At 44.2% G+C, this 25,176-nt stretch overlaps 1 protein-coding gene across 1 annotated transcript in view; it reads right to left on the reverse strand.

The window, feature by feature from the left end:
• Positions 1–856: 856 nt before the first annotated feature.
• Positions 857–25,176, reverse strand: part of LOC139534878 (ephrin-B1-like) — a 72,291-nt gene continuing 47,971 nt past the window's right edge. Inside the window, exons 3-5 of the mRNA XM_071334399.1 lie at positions 21,348–21,440; positions 8,333–8,464; positions 857–2,040 (exon numbers count right to left, since the gene is read on the reverse strand). Of these exons, the coding sequence (XP_071190500.1) occupies positions 1,649–2,040; positions 8,333–8,464; positions 21,348–21,440 (617 nt within the window). The 3' untranslated portion in view covers positions 857–1,648. The remainder of the gene's footprint in view (positions 2,041–8,332; positions 8,465–21,347; positions 21,441–25,176) is intronic.

The following is a 25,176-nucleotide window of genomic DNA, read 5'->3' on the forward strand; positions in this document are numbered from 1 at the left end:
GAACAGTTTAAGATAAATATGTACTGTATTGCAATTACGTTTGTACAACAATTTGTAATGTAGCAGAATCATTACTTACTTTAAGTGTCCACTCTGTACCTCTCTTGTCTGCGCTGTGTTTTTTTTTAAAGGTTTGGTTTTCCCATCATCGCACAGTTGAGGAGAATAGGGACTGGAGCTGGTTGCCAAACTCTTTCCATTGTCCTCTAACAAGCTTTTATGGAGATGCACAGCACGTTGGACATTACCTGCATCCCTTCTCATTCTGAGCACACGACTGATCCAGGCACCATGCCTAAGTGGCTATGAATGAATTCAGACTCAAACATGAATGTGGCAAACAATAAAACCATCCTTAGCTACATCCCTAGCATTCCACTGTCTCCGGGCGCAGAACTATCACTACAAATGTCATACCGTTAGGTGAACGCAAATCATTCCCTCCGAAGTCATCCAATTCTTCTGAGAGCACGGCCTTTAGGTGGGAGCAAAAGGCTCTGCTCCTTTGATAACATCTTAATTGCTTCCACACTTTTTTCTGCTCAAACAAATTTGATCTTGTTATTCTTTTTCACAAAGGGGAAAACTCGGAATGAAAACCCTCGAGGCCGCTCAGACACAGAAGTGACCTGTCATTTTGAAACATAACCTTTTCATTTTCTTAAAATGTATTTCAGTCATGATGACCTCTCACCGCAATTGAGTATGAGCTATTTGTCTTTCATTAATTCACATCCAGGGTGAGACATGTTCATTGCTAGTTTTTTCCCACCACAGTTGCATACCTGACTTTGCCTGTTCTGACACGCTTAAAGAAATATAACAGGAGACACATACTGAACACAATTATGGGACCTACATATGTAAGTGTTTTTTTTTATAAACAGAAAGAGTGGACAACCTCAAAATAGCCATTAATGACAGAGATCGTCCTACATGTGACAAAGTATCAGTAAAGGATACATGAAAAATATTAATATTTACCATAATATAGTATGTATTAACTAGATATTCAGTAGAAATATTAATATTTACCATAATATAGCATGTATTAACTAGATATTCAGTAGAAAAGAAACACAATGTTGAAGGAGCAGACACTGGTGAAAAGGAAGCTACTGTAGGTGACTGATAAAAAACAATAGCGCAGGTAAAACACATTTGTTGTGAAAGGGAAGTGTATTTTGCTGTCATCACACTGTGCCTTTTTCTGTCTCTGAGCAAACCATGGAGGCTTCATTACAGGAATGGAGCCCATGAGTGACAGCCCTATTGCAGGGTCCTTTGTTTGTGTAGTATACCCTGTTTGCAACTCGTCTCCATTGTCAGAGTGAAGGCTTCTCTACGCCATAGGCTTTACCATCTTATAGTCTTCTCAGACACACAGCATAGCAAAACTTGGGTGAATTAAAATTTCTAGCTTGAAGCAGGAAGAGAATACGACACAAACTCTTCAAAACCTGCCTTTGGCCTATCCGGAAACATAAAACATGTTTCAACTACTGTGTCCAGGACAACCTTCTTTCATTTCTGTTCTTGTGTCACTATTCTGAACATCAAAAGTGTCTTTCAACATCAGACGGACAAGGTAGTAAAAGGTAGGCCAGAATTCTCCCCTACAGCAAGCATCCTAGACATAGTCGTTGCCTCAGACCTTGTAGTAGATGTTGGCTGGGCTTTGCGCTGGCATCTCTTGGACTATATAAACCGGATGGCCGTATTCCCCGCTCACCTTCTCGTAATGGGGGCAGTAGTTGTTTTCTGTAGTCCGTAGCGGGATGATGATGTCACTGGGTTCGGAGCCGGCGTTCCCAGAGCACTTGGGGCTGGCCAGCGTGCTGAGTGACAGAGCGGTGGTCCGCTGCTGGGTGTGCTTGCGGTTCCTCTTCTTCAGCTTGATCAGCAGGACGATGAGGATGATGATGATCAGGAGGAAGATGACGCATCCCGCCCCGATGACTGCAAACAGCGCTGGCTTGGAGGCAAAGAAACCCTCCGCTGAGTCGGACGAGTCTGACTTGTTGTCCTGGTTCATGGTGTCTGTGGATGGAAGAAAAAAGGAATCAGTTAGCAGCAGGGAAAGAACGAGCAGTGGTCTGCTTGGCAGACTGTCAGACAAAGCTGTACTGTTGCTGATCATGATAGAGGTGGAACCCTGCGAGTGTGCAAATGGGTTCTCAAAGAGAAAAAAGGCTTCTTCCATTATTCCTCTGAATTGAGTGAGTAACTAGGGGCTTCCTGACTGTGTGGCCTTTGTGAGCATGTGGGGGTGTCAGTTTTAGACAGATGATAGCTCATTTCTTCTTGGCATGCATCTTGAGAGCGAGGGGAGGATTAAACTGTGTATGTTTAGCCATATGTTATAACTCCACATGAGGGGGTAAAGGAAGAGAAACTGTTTAAATGTATATTACCGGCTTGAGGGAAAAGAAAACACCAGTCTCTCATTAGACACAGAGGATGAGGACTGAGTCCAATTAGAGTGGCATGCCTATTTCCTGTGTGGTCCTGAAGCCTCCCTCCCTAACCCTCCCTCCCCTTCTTCACTATTTATACTCCGCTGCATCCCAGCTCTGCCTGCCTGGAAGCACAGTTTCCACCGCTGCCTGTCTGTCTGGGAGCATAGCTTCCACTGCTGTCTGGGAGCATCGCTTCCACTGCTGCTTGTCTGCCTGGGAGCATAGCTTCCACTGCTGCCTGTCTGTCTGGGAGCATAGCTTCCACTGCTGCCTGTCTGCCTGGGAACATAGCTTCCACTGCTGCCTGTATGCCTGGGAGCATAGCTTCCACTGCTGCCTGTCTGTCTGGGAGCATAGCTTCCACTGCTGCCTGTCTGCCTGGGAACATAGCTTCCACTGCTGCCTGTATGCCTGGGAGCATAGCTTCCACTGCTGCCTGTCTGCCTGGGAACATAGCTTCCACTGCTGCCTGTCTGCCTGGGAGCATAGCTTCCACTGCTGCCTGTCTGTCTGGGAGCATAGCTTCCACTGCTGCCTGCCTGCCTGGGAGCATCGCTTCCACTGCTGACTGTCTGTCTGGGAGCATAGCTTCCACTGGTGCTTGTATGCCTGGGAGTATAGCTTCCACTGCTGCCTGTCTGTCTAGGAGCATAGCTTCCACTGCTGCCTGCCTGCCTGGGAGCATCGCTTCCACTGCTGCCTGCCTGCCTGGGAGCATCGCTTCCACTGCTGACTGCCTGCCCAATGCTGCTGCCGCACTGTCAAAACGGAGGCTGCTAGCTACAGTGCCTTGCAAAGTATTCATCCCCCTTGCCGTTTTTCCTATTTTGTTGCATTACAACCTGTAATTGAAGTAGATTTTGATTTGGATTTCATGTAATGGACATATACAAAATAGTCCAAATTGGTGAAGTGAAAAAAATTCTAAAAACGACAAGTGGTGCGTGCATATGTATCACTCCCTTTGCTATGAAGCCCCTAAATAAGATCTGGTGCAACCAATTACCCTCAGAAGTCACATAATTAGTTAAATAAAGTCCACCTGTGTGCAATCTAAGTGTCACATGATCTCAGTATATATACAAACCTGTTCCGAAAGGCCCCAGAGTCTGCAACACCACTAAGCAAGGGGCACCACCAAGCAAGCGGAAACATGAAGACCAAGGAGCTCTCCAAACAGGTCAAGGACAAAGTTGTGGAGAAGTACAGATCAGGGTTAGGTTATAAAAAAAATCTGAAACTTTGAACATCCCACGGAGCACCATTAAATCCATTATTAAAAAATTGAAAGAATATAGCACCACAACAAACCTGCCAAGAGAGGGCCGCCACCAAAACTCACGGACCAGGCAAGGAGGGCATTAATCAGAAAGGCAACAAAGAGAACAAAGATAACCCTGAAGGAGCAGCAAAGCTCCACAGCGGAGATTGGAGTATCTGTCCATAGGACCACTTTAAGCCGTACACTCCACAGAGCTGGGCTTTACAGAAGAGTGACCAGAAAAAAGCCATTGCTTAAAGAAAAAAATAATCAAACACGTTTGGTGTTCGCCAAAAGGCATGTGGGAGACTCCACAAACATATGGAAGAAGGTACTCTGGTCAAATGAGACAAAAATGTTGCTTTTTGGCCATCAGGGAAAATACTATGTCTGGCGCAAACCCAACACCTCTCATCACCACGAGAACACCATCCCCACAATGAAGCATGGTGATGGCAGCATCATGCTGTGGGGATGGTTTTTTATCGGCAGGGACTGGGAAACTGGTCAGAAATGAAGGAACGATGGATGGCGCTAAATACAGGGAAATTCTTGAGGGAAACCTGTTTCAGTCTCCCAGAGATTTGCTGGAGGTTCACCTTCCAGCAGGACAATGACCCTAAGCATACTGATAAAGCAACACTTGAGTGGTTTAAGGGGAAACATTTAAATGTCTTGGAATGGCCTAGTCAAAGCCCAGACCTCAATCCAATTGAGAATCTGTGGTATGACTTAAAGATTGCTGTACACCAGAGGAACCCATCCAACTTGAAGGAGCTGGAGCAGTTTTGCCTTAAAGAATGGGCAAAAATCCCAGTGGCTAGATTTGCCAAGCTTATAGAGACATACCCCAAGAGACTTGCAGCTGTAATTGCTGCAAAAGGTGGCTCTACAAAGTATTGACTTTGGGGGGAGGGGGGTGAATTTTTATGCACGCTCAAGTTTTCAGACTTTTTGTTTTATTTCTTGTTTGTTTCACCAAAAAATATTTTGCATCTTCAAAGTGGTAGGCATGTTGTGTAAATCAAATGATACAAACCCCCCCAAAAATCAATTTTAATTCCAGGTTGTAAGGCAACAAAATAGGAAAAATGCCAAGGGGGGTGAATACTTGCGTAAGCCACTGTACGTTTACACTGGGGATGGAGGGATGGATTCCACAGTGAACCAAATCTCAGCTCTTATTATTTGTTCATTTATTTTGCAGGGTAAGATGACCTTGATGAAAGCGGAAGGAAATCCCATTTCAAAGTTGGCAGATGGAAAACAACACACTATTGATCGTACATGAGACCATAGAGCCCAATGTGTGTGTTGAAGGCAATGGAAGTCTGTCGGTCCCCATTGCTTTTATTTTCCTGCTTGTCAAAAATATGTTGAGTGAACAAAAGACAAAAGTTTGTTCTCGCTCACATTAATGAAGACCACCTGCCAGTTAATAAGAGGACGTTATCGTGACACGGAACATTGGCTTTCCTCAAGATCGTCTGAATGATTATGAAACACTAGAATTATTCAAATTACTTCTGGGTGAACAAATTTTCACATTTGCACCTAACTGTAAGCCCATGCCAACACTTCAGAATGTTCTGAATAATTTATAGAAATCTATTCTGGCTATCTCTCTACCCAGTTTAATTTAGATGTTGAGCATGAATGACTGTACAGAACGTGTTATTTATCATGTGTTTTCCTCACATTCTACGGAGACCGCTTCTGCTTCCAAAGAGCTTAATAGCTCAGGAAAAATGTGCATACAAATTAAAGAGGTTTAACCTCTTTGTATTACAGAGAAAACAACATTTTACATTTAAATCGATTGAATGATTGGCAGAAGGAAGCAGTTTCCCTTGTTAAAAGCATTTTTCTGAATGCTTAGTCCCCTCCTGTACTCCCTGTTCACCCACAACTGTGTGGCCGCACACGACTCCAACACCATCCTTAAGTTTGCTGATGACCAGATGGTGGTAGGCCTGATCACCGACGACGATGAGACAGCCTATAGGGAGGAGGTCAGTTACCTGGCAGTGTGGTGCCAGGACAACAACCTCTCCCTCAACGTTAGCAGGGCAAAGGAGCTGATCGTGGACTACAGGAAACGGAGATCAGAGCACGCCCCCATCCACATCAACGGGGCTGTAGTGGAGCGGGTCGAGAGCTTCAAGTTCCTCAGTGTCCACATCATTAAGGAATTAACATGGTCCACACTCACCAACACAGTCGTGGCGGGGCATGACAACGCCTCTACCCCCTCAGGAGGCTGAAAAGATTTGGCATGGGCCCTCAGATCCTCAAAAAGGTGTACAGCTACACCATTGAGAACATCTTGATTGCCTGCATCACCGCTTGGTATGGCAACTGTTTGGCATCTGACCACAAGGCGCTAAAGATGGTGGTGCAGACGGCCCAGTACATCACTAGGGCCGAGCTCCCTGCCGTCCAGGACCTCTATACCAGGCGGTGTCAGAGGAAGGCCCGTAAAATTGTCAAAGACCCCAGCCACCCAAGCCATAGACTGTTCACTCTGCTACAGCACGGCAAGCGGTACCGGAGCGCCAAGTCTGGAACCATAAGTCTGCTGAACATTTAATTAAATGGCCACCGAACTATTACATTGACCCTTTTTTGCAATGACTCTCTTACACTGAATCTATGCACAATCACTGGACTCACACACTCAGACATTATTACACTAACACACACTACATATGCTCACACCCACACACACACACACACACTTTCACACGCTTCACATACACTGCTGCTACTCTGATTATTATCTATCCTGATTGCCTAGTCACTTTTACCCCTACCTACATGTACATATTACCTCAACTACTTCGTACCCCTGCACATTGACTTGTTACATGTACTCCTTGTATAAAGCCTCATTATTTATTACGTTACTATTTCTTACTTTTTAACTGTGCATTGTTGGGAAAGGGCTCGTAAGTAAGCATTTCATGGTAAAGTCTACACCTGTTGTATTTGGTGCATGTGACAAATACAATTTGATTGGAATTACCTATGATATCTGTGCTCCTCTGTCAAACAGGGCGATGCTTCAACACAACAAAGGCAAAGCATTGTAACGAATATCTCACAGTATCTTTTAACTTTATAGCAGAGGGATAAACCTCCCAAAAGTATCCCCAAATGTTTAAATGATGAAGTATTTGTAAGTTGAAACGTATCATTTCGTTCCTGCTGGCAGCTCTGACAATAAACCCATGCATATTGTGTCTGCTGTCCTGATTGGCTTTGGATCAGTTGTGTGCGTTTGGCCGCGTTCAGCTGTGGAGCTGTGCAGACAGGCATGATAAACCATCGACCTTTATTACATTCCTCTTCACCCGAGGTATGAGAGCTCTCGGGTAAGTCAGACTCAACAGGTTGTTATGGCGGCGCTCTTCTTCCTTCTATGCAGTTAAAGGAATAGGACAGAAACAAAAGTTCAAAGAAACACACATCAAGAAAAATGTCTGCCAAACCTTCACATTGAAAGAAAACCGCACTGTGGGAGACTTGGCAGCTGTCCATGATGAGAGGGAAGGCCACTTTTTCCAGAACATCTGATTTTATTTTGTCCTGCAGCAGAGCCAGAACCCTTGGGCCCAAATGACTTTCTAAACCTATATAAACTTCAGCATTTTCTGCTTCCCCGTAAAAAAATACCATTCTGGTGACTGAAACCCTAGCAAAATAAATACAAATGGATCTATCCAATATGCAGAAATCCTGCTCTTTATCTGCAGCTAGATCTCAGCCTAACAGCTAGGATTTTAATTTTTCATTGCCACACTTGAGCACCGTGTCTATCCACATTACTACTCAGCATAATTAAAAAAGTGGATCAGTGTAACTTTCTCAAACCAAAAGGGAAAAATATAATGTGTGTGTGTGTGTGTGTGTGTGTGTGTGTGTGTGTGTGTGTGTGTGTGTGTGTGTGTGTGTGTGTGTGTGTGTGTGTGTGTGTGTGTGTGTGTGTGTGTGTGTGTGTGTGTGTGTGTGTGTGTGTGTGTGTGTGTCCACAAAAATTGTAAACGAACAAAAAATTTGACCAACTGGGGACATTTTGTTAGTCCCCACAAGGTCAAATGCTATTTCTAGTGGGTTTAGGGTTAAGGTTAGAATTAGTGTTAAGCTTAGAATTAGGGTTAGGTGCTAGGGTTAGGTTAAAGGTTAGGGTTAAGGTTAGGTTTTGGGAAAATAGGATTTTGAATGGGACTGAATTGGGTTTCCCAACAAGTTTAGTTATACAATACTGTGTGTGTGTGTGTGTGTGTGTGTGTGTGTGTGTGTGTGTGTGTGTGTGTGTGTGTGTGTGTGTGTGTGTGTGTGTGTGTGTGTGTGTGTGTGTGTGTGTGTGTGTGTGTGTGTGTGTGTGTGTGTGTGTGTGTGTGTGTGTGTGTGGCGGATGTGGGGGAGCATTGTACAGAGAACAATGGTTTCACAGAGTGGGATACAGTATTGGAAGCAAACCATGACCTTTTGGCATTGAAGGTTACAGTCAAATCTTGAACACTGATAATAAGGACTAGAGCACAAAACCGGGAAACAGGGGTCATACTGTGGCAAATACTCCTTTTCCCACAAGTCTGAGCATCCTCACCTTTGTTGCCTGGCTCCACGGCTCCACCCCTGCCCCCCTTATTATTTGGTTTGGTGGTTGTCTCCTTCACAACGTTTTCCTCTTGGCTGGGCTTCTCTGTTATCACTGGGTCCGGTACAACTGTGTTCGGGTCTGCAATTTGGACGAAGAACGTTAACAAAGTTAGATTCCAATGTGAATATTGTAAATGCTGTTGGTCCTTTTAGTATCATTTTCCAATAAAGATTTAAAATGGGGTGCCATAGTAATCAGTTCCTTTGACCCCAATTTTATGTCCTAATTAAAGCCAATGAATATAAAGTCTGAGGCATGCATGACAGTGTCTGCTATAACCTGCCAAATGAAGCTATAAAAAAGGCATTAGTCATTTTTTGCGGTAACACTTTACTTGACACATAGAGTCATAACACGTTATGACACGATCATAACCATGTCATAATATGTCATAATAGCTGACAACCTGTTATAATGTGGTCATAACACTGTCACAACACATATTTAGACCTGTTGTGACATACAGTATATTGTGTTCTTTTATGGCTGGTTATGACGCCTACATAAGAGTGTCAAAACCCCAAAAACCTACCACACAAGGCAAAATATTCCATTACACCATAGCCTACGCGTTAACTGTATAGTTATGTTTGTTTTTTATTGACCATATTAAATTATTATATTAATTGCATACACATTGATGTCAGACACGCACCTACCCCAATGCTCTGTTGCTGATGACTGGGATGAATGCAGGAGCAGATTTCAGGAGCAGGACAAGACACCCTCTTTTTGGCTGATAACTGATATAACGGCATGCACGTGATAGGCCTATCTGGCTTATATGATTATGATGGTCAGAATGCTTCTTGAAAGTGTCATAAAGTGTATTTTCTTAGTCCAAGTAAAGTGACACAGGATGGTCATGTTTTTTGACAGTGTCATAAAGTGTATTTTCTTGGTCCAAATAAAGTGACGAAGGTTGGTCATAATGCTTTATGACAGTGTCATATTTTCTATAAGCTATTTAAAATATGATGGAAAAAAACATGACTGTAAAGAATTCATTACAAACAAAGGATTTTATAAACAAACTTTCAAACAAAAGGAAACTTCTTAGCAGGGAAATCAATTATCTGAACAAATAATTTGAATAAATGTAGGTGTCATAACCAGCCATAAAATAATGTAATATACTGTATGTCATAACAGGTGTAAATATGGGTCATGACAGTGTTATGACCATATTATGACATGTTATGTCAAGTTATGTCAGCTGTTGTGACATATTATGACATGGTTATGAGCGGTGTCAAGTAAAGTGTTACCCTTTTTTCATTGATCCCCTGAGTGTCATCAATGTAGAAGCATAAGGGGAGTAGTCTGAATACACTGGCATTAAGGGAGATTTCATCGACTGGAAAATCATTGAAGTGTACATCAGAGGCTGGTGGTAGGAGTTAAAGGAGGACAGGCTCATTGTAATGGCTGGAATGGAATACATGGAACAGAGTCAATACAATAAATAGAACAGTTTCTATATGCCTGATGTGTTTGATACCGTTCCATTTATTCCATTCTAGTCTTTACAATCAGACTTTACTCCTCCCACCAGCATCCTCTGGTGTACATATGCTGTTTTACTTCCCCTCCTCCCAAGAGAACTATGTGATCTTGGAATTATTTTACTCTAATAGTTTCTAGAAAATATTCTAAACTAAATCAAGGAAACAAGTAGCACTTAAATGTCCAATTGTTCTTTTGTTAGAATGGCATTTTTAAGAGCCCTGCTGGAGGTCTAGCAGGGCCTAAAATAGTGTATAAGAGATCATACAAAAGATTTTGCTGTGACTCATGTGGATGATGTTAAAAATATTTGTTAGTCGGATGTGATTAATAAGGAGCATCCAGATGCTGCACTTGATGAATTTATGAAATTGCTTCTTCCAATTATTGATAAACATGCACCTGTTAAGAAACTGACTGTTAGAACTGTTAAGGCTCCATAGATTGATGAGGAATTGAAAAACTGTATGGTTGAACTGTATGGCTGCACACCTGACTGGCTGACTTACTGCAAATTGATAAATTATGTGACTAAACTCAACAAAAAGAAGAAACTGTATTGTGAAGCCAAGATCAATGATATAAAGAATGATGCAAAAAAAATGGAGTACTTTAAATGAAATTATGGGCAAAAAATGTTTTAATTCCATCTTTCATCGAATCAGATGTCTTATTCATCACAAAACCATTTGATGTTGCTAATTATTTTAATGATTACTTCATTGGGAAAAGTGGAAAAACTTAGGCAGGAAATGCCAACAACAAACTGTGAGCCATCGTACTCACGCATTTATAAAAAAAAAAAAATAATAAATAAATGAAAGAAAAGCATTGCAAGTTTAAATTTGGTAAAGTTAGTGAGGGAGAGGTGGAAAAATTATTGTTATCTAATCAATAATGACAAACCTCCTGGCATTGACAATTTATATGGAAAGCTACAGAGGATGGTAGCTGACTCTAAAGCCACTCCTATCTGTCATATCTTTAATCTGAGCCTAGAGGAAAGTCTTTGTCCTCAAGCCTGGAGGGAAACCAGTCATTCCACTACCCAAGAGTGGTAAAGCGGCCTTTACTGGTTCTAACAGCAGACCTATCAGCTTACTGCCAGATCTAGGCAAACTGTTGGAAAAAATGGTGTTTGACCAAGTACAATGCTATTTCTCTGTAAATAAACGAACAACAGACTTTCAGCATGCTTATAAAAAAGGGCACTCAACATGTACTGCACTGACACAAATGACTCATGATTAGTTGAAAGAAATGAATAAGAAGAAGATTGTGGGAGCTGTACTGTTAGATTTCAGTGCAGTCTTTGATATTATTGATCATAACCTGTTGTTGAGAAAACTTTTGTGTTATGGCTTTTCAACCCCTGCCATATTGTGGATTCAGAGCTATCTATCTAATAGAACTCAGAGGGTTTTCTTTAATGGAAGCTTCTCTAATGTCAAACATGTAAAGTGTGGTGTACCGCAGGGCAGCTCTGTAGGCCATCTACTATTTTTTTAACAAGTTGATGAGACTAAATTACTTGGTGTTACCTTAGATTGTAAACTGTCATGGTCGAAACATATAGATTCAATGGTTGTAAAGGTGGGGAGAGGTTTGTCCATAATAAAGAGATCCTCTGCTTTTTTGACACCACACTCAACAAAGCAAGTCCTGCAGGGCTAATATTAAATACTATGCATGCCAGTCTCTCTTGGCTAAAGGCTAAAAGTTGAGGAAAGACTGACTACGTCACTTCTTGTTTTTATAGAAACATTAATGTGTTGGAAATTCCAAATTGTTTGCATAGTGTCACGACTCCTACCGAAGTTGGCTCCCCTTCCTGTTCGGGTGGCACATATTATGAAATGAAATTATGGGCAAAAAATGTTTTAATTACATCTTTCATCGAATCAGATGTCTTATTCATCACAAAACCATTTGATGTTGCTAATTATTTTAACGATTACTTAATTGGAAAAAGTGAAAAAACTTAGGCAGGAAATGCCAACAACAAACTGTGAGCCATCGTACTCACGCATTTAAAAAAATAAAAATAAAATAAAAAATGAAAGAAAAGCATTGCAAGTTTAAATTTGGTAAAGTTAGTGAGGGAGAGGTGGAAAAATTATTGTTATCTAATCAATAATGACAAACCTCCTGGCATTGACAATTTATATGGAAAGCTACAGAGGATGGTAGCTGACTCTAAAGCCACTCCTATCTGTCATTGTTTTTGTGTACTGTTGTACATGCCTGTAAGTCACGGTTCGTGTACATTGTATTTTCTGAACTGTTTAGTTCCCCTTGTGTGTTGGGGCATTTGTTTTAACTGGGGGAACACTTCTCAGTCACCTCAGGTGAGTAAGCACCAGACTCACCCAGAACCCCCTGTTGGTCACATGTTTGTCTTGATTTCTTTCCTTGATTTTTTCCCCTCTTCCCAGCATAAGGCACTAGTCGACTCAGGTGCAGCTGGGAACTTTATGGATCGCGGACTCGCCATCAAGCTAGGTGTTCCGCTTGTGCCGATAGATTCTCCCTTCCCCGTGCACTCCCTAGATAGCCGGCCATTAGGGTCAGGGTTGGTCAGAGAGGCCACGGTTCCACTGGACATGGTGACGCAGGGGAATCATAGGGAGCGTGTAAGTCTCTACATTATCGATTCGCCTGCGTTTCCAGTGGTGCTGGGGATTCCCTGGCTGACTAGTCACAATCCTAAGATTTCGTGGAAACAGGGGGTTCTCCAGGGGTGGTCAGAGGAGTGTTCTGGAAGGTGTCTGGGAGTTTCCATCGGTGCCACGTCGGTGGAAAGTCCAGACCAGGGTTCCACGGTGCGCATCCCCCCCGAATATGCCGATTTGGCAATCGCTTTCAGTAAAAAGAAAGCGACTAAATTACCACCTCATCGACTGGGAGGGGATTGTGCGATAGATCTCCAGGTAAACGCTGCGCTTCCCAAGAGTCACGTGTACCCATTGTCCCAGGAGGAGACGTTGGCTATGGAGACATATGTCACGGAGTCTCTGGGACAGGGGTACATTCGGCCCTCCATCTCACCCGTCTCCTCGAGTTTCTTTTTTGTAAAGAAAAAGGAGGGAGGTCTACGTCCGTGCATTGATTATAGAGGTCTAAATGCTATCACAGTGGGGTTTAGTTACCCACTACCTCTCATCGCTACGGCGGTGGAAGCCTAGTGGTAGGGTAGCCTAGTGGTTAGAGCGTTGGACTAGTAACCGAAAGGTTGCAAGTTCAAATCCCCGAGCTGACAAGGTACAAATCTGTCGTTCTGCCCCTGAACAGGCAGTTAACTCACTGTTCCTAGGCCGTCATTGAAAATAAGAATTTGTTCTTAACTGACTTGCCTAGTTAAATAAAGGTAAAAAAAAAAAGAAAAAAAAAAAAATTTCACGGAGCACAGTTCTTTACAAAACTGGATCTCAGGAGCGCGTATAGTTTGGTGCGTATTCGGGATGGAGACGAGTGGAAAACCGCGTTTAGTACCACATCGGGCCACTATGAGTACCTCGTCATGCCGTATGGGTTAAAGAATGCTCCAGCCATCTTTCAATCCTTTGTAGACGAGATTCTCAGGGACCTGCACGGGCAGGGCGTGGTGGTTTATATTGATGATATTCTGATCTATTCCGCCACCCGCGACGCGCATGTGTCTCTGGTACGCAAGGTGCTTGGGAGACTGCTGGAGCATGACCTATACGTCAAGGCTGAGAAGTGTGTGTTCTCCAAACGAGCCGTCTCCTTCCGGGGTTATCGCATTTCCACCTCGGGGGTGGTGATGGAGTGTGACCGCATTAAGGCCGTGCGTAATTGGCCGACTCCGACCACGGTGAAGGAGGGTTTGCCAATTACTACCAGAGGTTTATCCGGGGTTTTGGCCAGGTAGCGGCTTCCATTACCTCACTGCTGAAGGGGGGCCCGGTGCGTTTGCGGTGGTCGGCAGGGGCGGACAGAGCCTTCAATAGGTTGAAGGCGCTGTTCACGGATGCACCCGTGTTGGCGCACCCGGACCCCTCTCTAGCATTCATAGTGGAGGTGGACGCGTCCGAGGTTGGGGTGGGTGCCGTGCTATCACAGCGCTCGGGTACGCCACCAAAACTCCGCCCCTGCGCTTTCTTTTCGAGGAAGCTCAGTCCAGCGGAGCGTAACTATGATGTGGGGGACAGGGAGTTGTTAGCGTTGGTCAGGGCTCTGAAGGTGTGGAGACACTGGCTTGAGGGGGCTAAGCACCCTTTTCTCATCTGGACCGACCACCAGAATCTGGAGTATATTCGGGCAGCTAGGAGACTGAATCCATGTCAGGCAAGGTGGGCCACGTTCTTCACCCGATTCCGGTTTACTCTGTCGTATAGACCGGGTTCTCAGAATGTAAAGGCTGACGCACTGTCCCACCTTTATGACATGGAGGATAGGTCCACCGAGCATACTCCCATCCTTCCAGCCTCGAGGCTGATGGCACCAGTGGTATGGGAGGTGGACTCGGACATCGAGCGGGCGTTACGGGCGGAGCCTGCGCCTCCTCAGTGTCCGGCTGGGCGGAAGCACGTGCCGCTTGGTGTTCGGGACCAACTGATTCGGTGGGCTCACACCCTACCCTCCTCGGGTCACCCTGGGGTGGCGAGGACAGTGCGGGGCCACCGGGAGAAGTATTGGTGGCCCACCTTGGCTAGGGATGTTAGGGTTTATGTCTCTTCCTGTTCAGTGTGCGTCCAGAGTAAGGATCCTAGGCACCTTCCTAGAGGGAAGTTACAACCCCTCCCCGTTCCACAACGGCCATGGTCTCACCTATCCGTAGATTTCCTGACCGATCTTCCCCCGTCTCAGGGGAACACTACGGTTTTGGTGATTGTGGATCGGTTCTCTAAGTCCTGCCGTCTCCTCCCATTGCCTGGTCTCCCTACAGCCCTACAGACTGCGGAGGCGTTATTCACCCACGTCTTCCGGCACTACGGGGTGCCGGAGGACATCGTCTCTGATCGGGGTCCCCAGTTCACGTCCCGGGTATGGAGAGCGTTCATGGAGCGTCTGGGGGTCTCGGTCAGCCTGACGTCCGGTTATCACCCCGAGAGTAATGGGCAGGTGGAGAGAGTGAACCAGGAGGTGGGTAGGTTTCTGCGGTCGTATTGCCAGGACCGGCCCAGCGAGTGGGCTAGGTACGTCCCATGGGCGGAGTTGGCCCAAAATTCACTCCGTCACTCCTCGACTAACCTATCTCCGTTCCAGTGTGTGTTGGGCTACCAGCCGGTCCTGGCACCGTGGCATCCGAGTGGGTGCAGCGCTTCAAGGAGACCTGGAGGGCCGTCCAGGAATCCCTCAAACAAGCCAGTGGATGGCAGAAGAGGAGCGCTGACCACCACCGCAGTGAGGCCCCCGTGTTTGTACCGGGGGACAGGGTCTGGCTCTCGACCCGAAACCTACCCCTTCGCTTGCCCTGCCGGAAACTGGGGCCGCAGTGTGTAGGGCCCTTCAAAGTCCTGAGGAGAATAAACGAGGTGTGTTATCGATTACAACTCCCTTCCTATTATCGTATTAACCCCTCGTTTCATGTGTCTCTCCTCAGGCCGGTGGTAGCTGGTCCCCTGCAGGACGGTGAGGTGCCGGAGGTCCCTCTTCCCCCTCTGGACATCGAGGGGTCCCCGGCGTACACGATACGGGCCATTCTGGACTCGAGACGCCGGGTGAGGGGCCTGCAGTACCTCGTGGACTGGGAAGGGTACGGTCCGGAGGAGAGGTGCTGGGTACCGGTGGGGGACATTTTGAATCCGTCAATGTTGAGGGATTTCCATCGCCTCCATCCGGATCGCCCTGCGCCTCGCCCTCCGGGTCGCCCTCGAGGCCGGTGTCGGCGCGCTGCGGGAGCCGCGTGTCAGGGGGGGCGGGTACTGTCACGACTCCTACCGAAGGTGACTCACCTTCCTGTTCGGGTGGCGCACGGCGGTCGTCGTCACCGGCCTACTAGCTGCCACTGATTTTTTCCTCCCCCTCCTTGTTTGTTTATTGGTTACACCTGTTTGTAATTAGGTTGATGAGTTGGGCTTTATTACCCAGCCGGCCCGCCTGCTGGGTGTGCGGGATTGTTTTTGTGTACTGTTGTACATGCCTGTAAGTCACGGTTCGTGTACGTTGTATTTTCGGAACTGTTTAGTTCCCCTTGTGTGTTGGGGCATTTGTTTTAAGTGGCGTCGTTTTCACCTAGGTGGTGATTAAAGTTACGCTACTCTGAACTCTCTGTCTCCTGCGTCTGACTCCTTCCTCCACTACACCCCGGGCATTACACATAGTCAACTTACATTCAGCATTGACACACACACTTACCCCGCCAGACATGCCACCAGGGTTATTTTCACATTCTCCAGGTCCATAACAAATTCAAGGAAACGTACAGTACTATACAGAGCCATGAGTGCATGGAACTTCCTTCTATCTTATATAGCACAAGTGAAAAGCAAACCTGGTTTCAAAAAACAAATATAGCAACACCTCATGGCACAACGCCTCTGCCCCATGTGACCAATTTGTTGTGTGTATGTACCAACATGTATGTGTAATTGATAGATTCACACACACACACTACATGTTACCCCGCATGTAGGTTGGTCCTGCCGTACATACCTACACGTACGCTACGGTCACAAGACGCAGGCCTCCTAATTGTCCCTAGAATTTCTAAGCAAACAGCTGGAGGCAGGGCTTTCTCCTATAGATCTCCATTTTTATGGAATGGTCTGCCTACCCATGTGAGAGACGCAGACTTGGTCTCAACCTTTAAGTCTTTACTGAAGACTTATCTCTTCAGTAGGTCATATGATTGAGTGTAGTCTGGCCCAGGAGTGTGAAGGTGAACGGAAAGGCTCTGGAGCAACGAACCGCCCTTGCTGTCTCTGCCTGGCCGGTTCCCCTCTCTCCACTGGGATTCTCTGCCTCTAACCCTATTACAGGGGCTGAGTCACTGGCTTACTGGTGCTCTTTCATGCCGTCCCTAGGAGGGGTGCGTCACTTGAGTGGGTTGAGTCACTGACGTGATCTTCCTGTCTGGGTTGGCGCCCCCCCTTGGTTTGTGCCGTGGCGGAGATCTTTGTGGGTTATACTCAGCCTTGTCTCATGATTGTAAGTTGGTGGTTGAAGATATCCCTCAAGTGGTGCGGGGGCTGTGCTTTGGCAGAGTGGGTGGGGTTATATCCTTCCTGTTTGGCCCTGTCCGGGGGTATCATCGGATGGGGCCACAGTGTCTCCTGACCCCCCCTGTCTCAGCCTCCAGTGTTTATGCTGCAGTAGTTTATGTGTCGGGGGGCTAGGGTCAGTTTGTTATATCTGGAGTACTTCTCCTGTCTTATCCGGTGTCTTGTGTGAATTTAAGTATGCTCTCTCTAATTCTCTCCTTCTCTCTTTCTTTCTCTCTCTCTCTCGGAGGACCTGAGCCCTAGGACCATGCGTCAGGACTACCGGGCATGATGACTCCTTGCTGTCCCCAGTCCACCTGGCCTTGCTGCTGTTCCAGTTTCAACTGTTCTGCCTGCGGCTATGGAACCCTGACCTGTCCACCGGACGTGCTACCTGTCCCAGACCTGCTGTTTTCAACACTCTAGAGACCGCAGGAGCGGTAGAGATACTCTTAATGATCGGCTATGATAAGCCAACTGACATTTACTCCTGAGGTGCTGACTTGCTACACCCTCGATAACTTCTGTGATTATTATTATTTGACCATGCTGGTCATTTATGAACATTTGAACATCTTGGCCATGTTCTGTTATAATCTCCACCCGGCACAGCCAGAAGAGGACTGGCCACCCCTCATAGCCTGGTTCCTCTCTAGGTTTCTTCCTAGGTTTTGACCTTTCTAGGGAGTTTTTCCTAGCCACCGTGCTTCTACACCTGCATTGCTTGCTGTTTGGGGTTTTAGGCTGGGTTTCTGTACAGCACTTCGAGATATTAGCTGATGTACGAAGGGCTATATAAAATAAATTTGATTTGATGATTTGATGTTCTAGTTTTTAAATGTATGTAAAATGTAAAGTCTTTTGTCTCTAATGTCTTTTTCGTTATGTGTCGGACGCTAGTAAGATTAACTGTCACCATTGGTGTCGGCTAATGGGGATCCTAATAAATTTTAATATAAAAAAGTATATTTAAATGCAAGATGTTCACATTTATTTAACTAGGCAAGTCAGTTAAGAACAAATTCTTATTTACAATGATGGCCTATTTTTTATTTATTTAACTAGGTAAGTCTACTGGGGAACAGTGGGTTAACCGCCTTGTTCAGGGGCAGAACGACAGATTTTACCTTGTCAGCTCGGGGATTCGATCCAGCAATCTTTCCGTTACTGGCCCAATGCTCTAACCACTAGGCTACCTGCTGCCCCAAATTGGTGTGGCACCGTATCTCCACCCCCAAAACAATATCACACATCTTAACATGACAGCCTGTTTAAAAAATAAATGTCACATCCATAGCTATAAATATGACCATAAGGTTGTGTGCCTCTTTGGATGTTAACACAATATTTAAAAAGGCATACTGATATTCATTTAAACAGCTCATTTTAAACCAGTTCATATTGCTGCTACAGTGTGCTATGTTCTCAACTGGTTTTGCCTTGGGACCCAACTTGAACCAGGTTGTCTCAGTCGCAATCCAATATTTGTAGCACCATTTTTTTTCCTAAAATGTAATCTGGAAAACAATTTTTTATACTATATTGATAGTAAATGTACCAATTATATGACAAGGGAACAACAGTCCCAACTTTTTCATTGTCAATAATTCCATTTTGCCCATATTCTTGATGAAGAATGTTAAGCTCTCTGGCTTGAGACCACAAAAATCAACCAAATCTGCGAAATAGCGCTGCTAATAACTATATTGAAAATACTGTGATTGAAGAAAAATTGTTCAGAGGTTAAATTATAAACAAATATAGGTTAATTATAATTTCTACACACTTTCTACCTGGTTTTAGTCGCTACCCATTCAAAACCTAATTTGGGTCGATACCCACCAGTTGCGAATCACTGATCGAAATGGCACCCTCAGTTTTCTCAGTTTGATTACAGTTAAGAGAACTATTGTGCCAGAAGCATTAGTGGTGTGATGTCTGCTACTGCTACTGCTGACTGCTGGTTCCTAATGTGCAGCACAACATATGGGGCTGTCAACAACAACTGAAGAATCTCCACCCCCAAAACAATTTCACACATCTTAAAATGACAGCCTGTTTAAAAAATACATTTCACATACGTAGCTATAAATATCAAAGTGGTCAATTCAGCAGTTTCAAACATCGACAGGCCTTGCTCTTGCTCATTATACTAACATTGTAAAAGTTTTGGTTAGAGATGAGAGAGAGGCCATCAAAGCCATCAGCCTCCATTTAAACTAACCAGCACACGGTGCCACACCATCTAATTTCATGGGTTAATTGTCATCTGATAATTACATAAAATGCAATGTTCATACACAAATCAATAAATTAAATCTCAGTGTGCAGTAATACAAGAGTGACTCAGTATGAGGAAGTGCATCAGCTGATTCTGACACAGTCTGTTGTTACATGGAAAAGTCTAAACGGGATGCTTGAGACATCCCAACTCTGAAGTCATCCCATTGAAGTTGACATTGCAAATGGTTAAGGTAAGGGTTAAAGTTAGGGTTAGGTAAGATATATGGTTAGGGTTAAGGTTAGGTTTATGGTTAGGGTAGGGACGTCTCAAGGATTCCGGATAGCACTAACTGTCGTTACATATTCAGATATTTATTTTTACCAAGGGATTAGTACTGTGCTGTATATCATCTTCTAATAATATGTTGTGTTGTGTTGTTCATTGTTTTGTGTGTTGTTTACAATCATACTTTAGTGACCGTTGTCCTGGATGAGTCAGTGTAATAAAAACAAAGGAACGATACTATTTCCTCATTACTTCATTGTATGTGATTTGTTTCTCTGTGTCCACATTATTTGTGGCAATAGAGTTTCTATGACTCACTGGTTGAAAATAAGACGCGATCCTTCAGCAAACACACAGCTGAATGTACTATGACCTAGCGTCAGTAACGTCATTGCTCCAAATCATAAAGAAATAAACTGTTGCATTCCAACCGTAACAGCCTGCACAAGAAAGCAATGTTAATGGCATAGCCTATATAATCTTTTGACTGTTTCCTAGCTCCTATCATAGTGGTTACCGTGTATTAAACACAGCCTTATGCAAACAAGTCTTGAGAAAGACAAAAGGAATGTCAAGCCAATGATAATAATTATTATCTCAAGTCAGCTATAAAAATAATCCCCAGCCTATGCGGTAACAGCCCATATGTGTAGAATCAGAGTCTTATCGGCCGACCCTCTCTTTGTGGTTTGTTTGTTTTGGATGTGACGGGGACCAGGGCAGGGTCCGACCTTGACACTCCTAGCTTGACGCCAGACCCAGATGAGTGGGCCAATATACCAGTGAGGGGTTAAGGAGAGGGAGAGTGCACGTGATGATTGATGGTATCTATATGGAGACCTCAGTTTTTTCCCCAATTGGTCTCATCTGTTTTACACGGCTGATAGTGCATGCGGTATATGTCTTTATTCCTTCATCACATTGATTTCTGCTGAAATGGTTTGTGTTGGCCTCGTAATCCACTGTCAGCGTGGTAATTTATTGAGACAAATGCGTATACATGTTGCACAGTGTTATTTCTAAAAGCTAGTGGGGGCATGCCATGGCAGATTAGACAGCCCACATCACATCAATGTAGAATGCCTGGGAACTCTTGCCCCACTTATCTCAATGCATTGACATTCTGTTAAGGAGCACTCGGAGACTGCTGCCTCATTTGGATAACAATGTCAACACTTATTTGAGTTTGTGACACTGTGTGAGAGACGAGGTTTGAATAGGTTAAAGAGAGTGACAGTGTGTGAGAAACCTGGACTCTTCAGGCAAAGCAATCTCATTCATGTTAGACCGACAGGCTGTCTAAGTAATAGGACAACAGGTAGCCTGTAACATGCTCTCCGAGAATGTCCTGAATATTTTCCACAGCTTTCATTTTCTCATTGTGTGAGTGAGTTCTTTTGGTATGTGTGAGAAAGTGTTCAGTGTGTCTCTGTCTGTATTTGCACAAGAGCTTTTCTTTTTTTTCATCTTTCCCTTCTCAAAAAGAAAAGTAAAGAATGGAGTGAAATGTGATGTCTGAGGCCCTTATTTTATGAGAGATGAAGTCACTAGACGACTCTCCACACACTGTGAGTAGCGGAGTGGAGTATCCCACTGTAAAAACCAATGCCTGGTTGTCTGACTATATGAACAATAGTTAATGAAATGCTCCTCGTAATGACATTCCCCGTACAAAGCTTTCATTATCATTCATCCATAGTTATATCCTGCCTGGCTCTATTGTGACTGCCTTTTACTGTTTTTCTGGTGTTCCAGCCAGTGCACATAGGCGCTTACTTACCCTGGCCCACTTTCATGACGATCTTCATAGAGAGGGTGTTGCAGACCCCTCCTTCCCTGTTCTCCAGGCCCTCCAGGGTCCCATTGGAAGTGGCTGTGATGAGAGACAGGAAACAGCATTGGAACATAAATAATAATTACAGACACTCAGAATTAATGTACGGCTTGATTGTTCATTCATGAAGAGATCTCTATAAATCTATATATGTGGCTATATCACCGCACACTGATGGATGCAATTATTTAATAGATAATTCAGAAAACTACACAAAGGTTGCTGTCCATGCCTCATAAGATATCATCTAACCACTTGTGCCGAGAAAACACTTTTCTAACCCATAATGTACATACAGGTATAAACCTGTTGATGCTTACAACAGGTTTTCATCTTTTAACTGCACACTGGTAATGTCCGCTCGGGTTGTAGTTTGAGCACCACATAAATACAAGGCTCTTTATACATTCTTCTTGTGTGCGCTGCGTATATCTGTACACGAGGAAGGAAATGGATGATGAAAATGGATGATGAAAAGCCCTTGAGTGGGCTCTCCTCTTACTAAGACATGGCTGTGATAGTAATCTGATCCCAGGGGAATGTGGTGCTTTCAAAACACTGCTGAAATCATACATGTGGAGAGAGGAAGGTGTACACACTGCACAGTCCAACATTTTTATGTGTGGTAATCACATTTTACCCACCTTCCCCCCCTGACTCTCTACCCCTCCTCGCCAAAGCTTAAAGAGGTTTTTGTTCTTTCCTTTTTGCTGAATAAATGTACCAAACATTTGGCAAGGCAAGTTATGCCAGAAGCAATTATGGCGAGCTGCAAATGCCAGGGGCTTAGCTTTCTCTTTCGGCATGCCCTGTAATTAGAGACTGGGTGGCACAGTGGCCTGCAGCCCTTATCTCTGAGGGGCTTTCCTTCAAATCAATACCCACTGAGGGGAGCTGAGGAGGCCAGGGGAAAGGGGAAGCCAATAGGGTCTCTGTCTCCCTGTGTTGCTCCTGTCAGCTCTGCTTCCCAAGGACTTAAGTCACAGAAACGGGGCGCAATTGGAACTCTCTAGTCTAAGTTGGGACAGAAAAGACCAAGGAGTGTGAATATGGATTGGGTTCTGGATAATTCTCTCAGCCCATAGATACAAGGGGGGCGGTTTCCATGCCAGTGAAAGCCGGTGCCCCGCCCTGCCCCGTTTGATTCTTTTCAGACCTGCTCCGTGGGTATTTTCACCTCCAGAAACCTCCGCTTTTTTCTCCATCTGCTCCATTCTCCTCCTCACAAGGCACTAAAGGAACGGCCACCTTATTAGCTGGTCCAGATTCCCCCCTCATTAAGAGTCATGAATGAGTTGCCATGTAGGAGAGTGTTTGACTAATAAGGTCCCTCTCCAGGAGAATCAAAGCCCCTCTCAGTGGAGCCCAGTCACAATGGCGGTGGGCCGGTGAGAATGGGGCATGTGGCGCTGCTCCAGCAGAGGTATCCCACCACACCACTGGCTCAAATCACCAACTGCTCAACAACACAGAATGGGAGGCCTGTGAACCCGATTTCTCTCTTTCTTTCCCACATTTAGTTTTCCATTCTTCAAGGATGCAATTAGAAGACAGAGGACAAACCAAACTGGGTTCATTACAAACATTTTGGATTAGCAAATCATTCTTATGGCGTAGCCAGATAGAACAAAAGGAGAATGAGTTATTTTGTTTTACAGGCAAAGCTTAAAAGGGGCTTACATTGACGCCAATGTACTAATGAGACCCTGAATATATTGGCAGAAACATTATAATGGAAACTGATTCATTAAGGTATGGAGCTTGAGAGGTATAGTGAGAAGACAATCTCATTGACTATTGGCCCATGCAGGGATTAAACGTGGAACCTAGCCTTATCAATCTACAAGCCTTGACCTTAGCTGATTACATTACCTGTCTGTCTCCTTCACATTTCATGCTCTATCATGCAGGGTAATTTCTGTTACTCTCTTTCACTACTACTACCAATTGAGACCTCTCCATCAGCCGAGAGAGGCCCCAGCAAACTAATGTTGGCTTTAAATAAAAGTGACAAGCTAACCTTGAATGGTTTGATGGAGCAAGGGAAGAAAAACCCTAGACAATTCATTAGTCTTTTCTGATTGCATTGACCACGAAGTAGACTCAGCATGTTTCTCAGAAACCAACTGTTTCAGACATCCTATAGTTGTCCTGTATTCCACAAATAGAACCCTTCACTTGATAGATCAACTTTTAAATAAGGTTCAATGGGAATTCTGTCATCGAACATGTGGGACTGTCTTATTAGGTTTAGAGCACTCATGAAGTGAGAACGGATGCGTTAAAAACAGGAGCAATCAATAGCTTACAGCACTTAACCCGAAAAACAAATTGTGTTTTAGTTTACAGAATGGATCCTTAACACTCTGTTAGTGGAAGGTTGAGGCGGTGAGTGGAAGAGAGCCCTGCTGCCTTGAATGATGTCACAACTATTAAGATGCATAGGCCTGGGAGAGGTGCCAGGCTCCGACCGAGTCATCATGCACAGTGTGAGCATGCCACCGTGCCCGCGAGAAGCAGGGCAGAGAGACAGACAACTCTATCCAACAAGGCCTCCAAATATGGCCCACTCTGCTGCCCATCAGAGAAACACTTTGTTAGATTCTAGGAAAGGAAATCACAGCATCACTGAGGAAGGATAAGGGAATTATATAACATGCATTGCAGTAGTCTGCTATTGTTGCAAACACTGTATACTGTTGTTCACCATTGCAATGAGGAAACAATTAGTTGGTTCAAGGACTGTCAAGGCCAACCTTTGAACTGGGAAAACATCATTTAACACAGGATATGAAGCAGGGTGTGGGGACGAGGTCATCAGCAGTCCCATCTCTTCCACAGCTGCTAAAACTGACTTCTGTTTTCAAGTGAACTAGGGGTCACGTTTCAAAACTTATGGGGCTCTGAGATGTTGGAAAGATATCTCTGTCTTGCAACAACACCGGTCTCTATCATTCACCTTCAACAAAGCTACTGCACTCGTGCAATGAAACAGAGTCTGGAAAAATAGTAATAGTCATAAAATAAAAATTCAAGGACAATACTCAAACTCTTCCGTTTTGGGGGTACTAGGAAAATGTCGTTGTTTGTCCCTAACTGTATTGTAGTGTACCAAAAAAATATTGAGGACATCTTGAGATGAAAAGATTAGTTTAGGGACTGGGGACACGTCTTGCCTGACAGCCTGTAGACAAAAAGTTCCCTTCTCATCCAATAGATCAATGGTTTAAGTTTATAAAAACACCTCTTCTCCGTTATCTGTAACATTACTAAATTATTGGTATTTTACCATCTCAAATTATCAGGACAAATGTTTATTTATATGCAAAAAATGTGGATCAAATAGTGCATAGTCCAGATCTGATAATTATTTTAATTCTACTATTATAGCTTGTTCAATTCCATTGAGTGAGCTAATGCAAGAGTACAAAAAAGACAGAAACACCTTTGGTTAGTGAAACTGAAAATAGCATTTGTATTGTATCAGAATGTAAATGTATGTTTATATGACTGAGATGGGACCCTTCGTTAATATATGGCACTGAAGATAAAAAATGAGTTAGGAAAGGGTGGGGTAAACTGAGCCATTGTTTTACATTCAGCATCACTCTGTCAAGGGAAATATAGCATTATTTGGCGAGAGAAAAAAATATCCAAATATATTTCAGGATGTTGTGTATCCCTTGAAATAATCAGAATTCATGTAAATATTACAGTTTTGAAAACAAAGCTTGTCCCAAAAAAATTGCTCTTTTGGCACAACTTACCCTGAGTT

Source organism: Salvelinus alpinus, chromosome 1 (assembly GCF_045679555.1).
Source record: "Salvelinus alpinus chromosome 1, SLU_Salpinus.1, whole genome shotgun sequence".
Taxonomy (NCBI): Eukaryota; Metazoa; Chordata; class Actinopteri; order Salmoniformes; family Salmonidae; genus Salvelinus; species Salvelinus alpinus.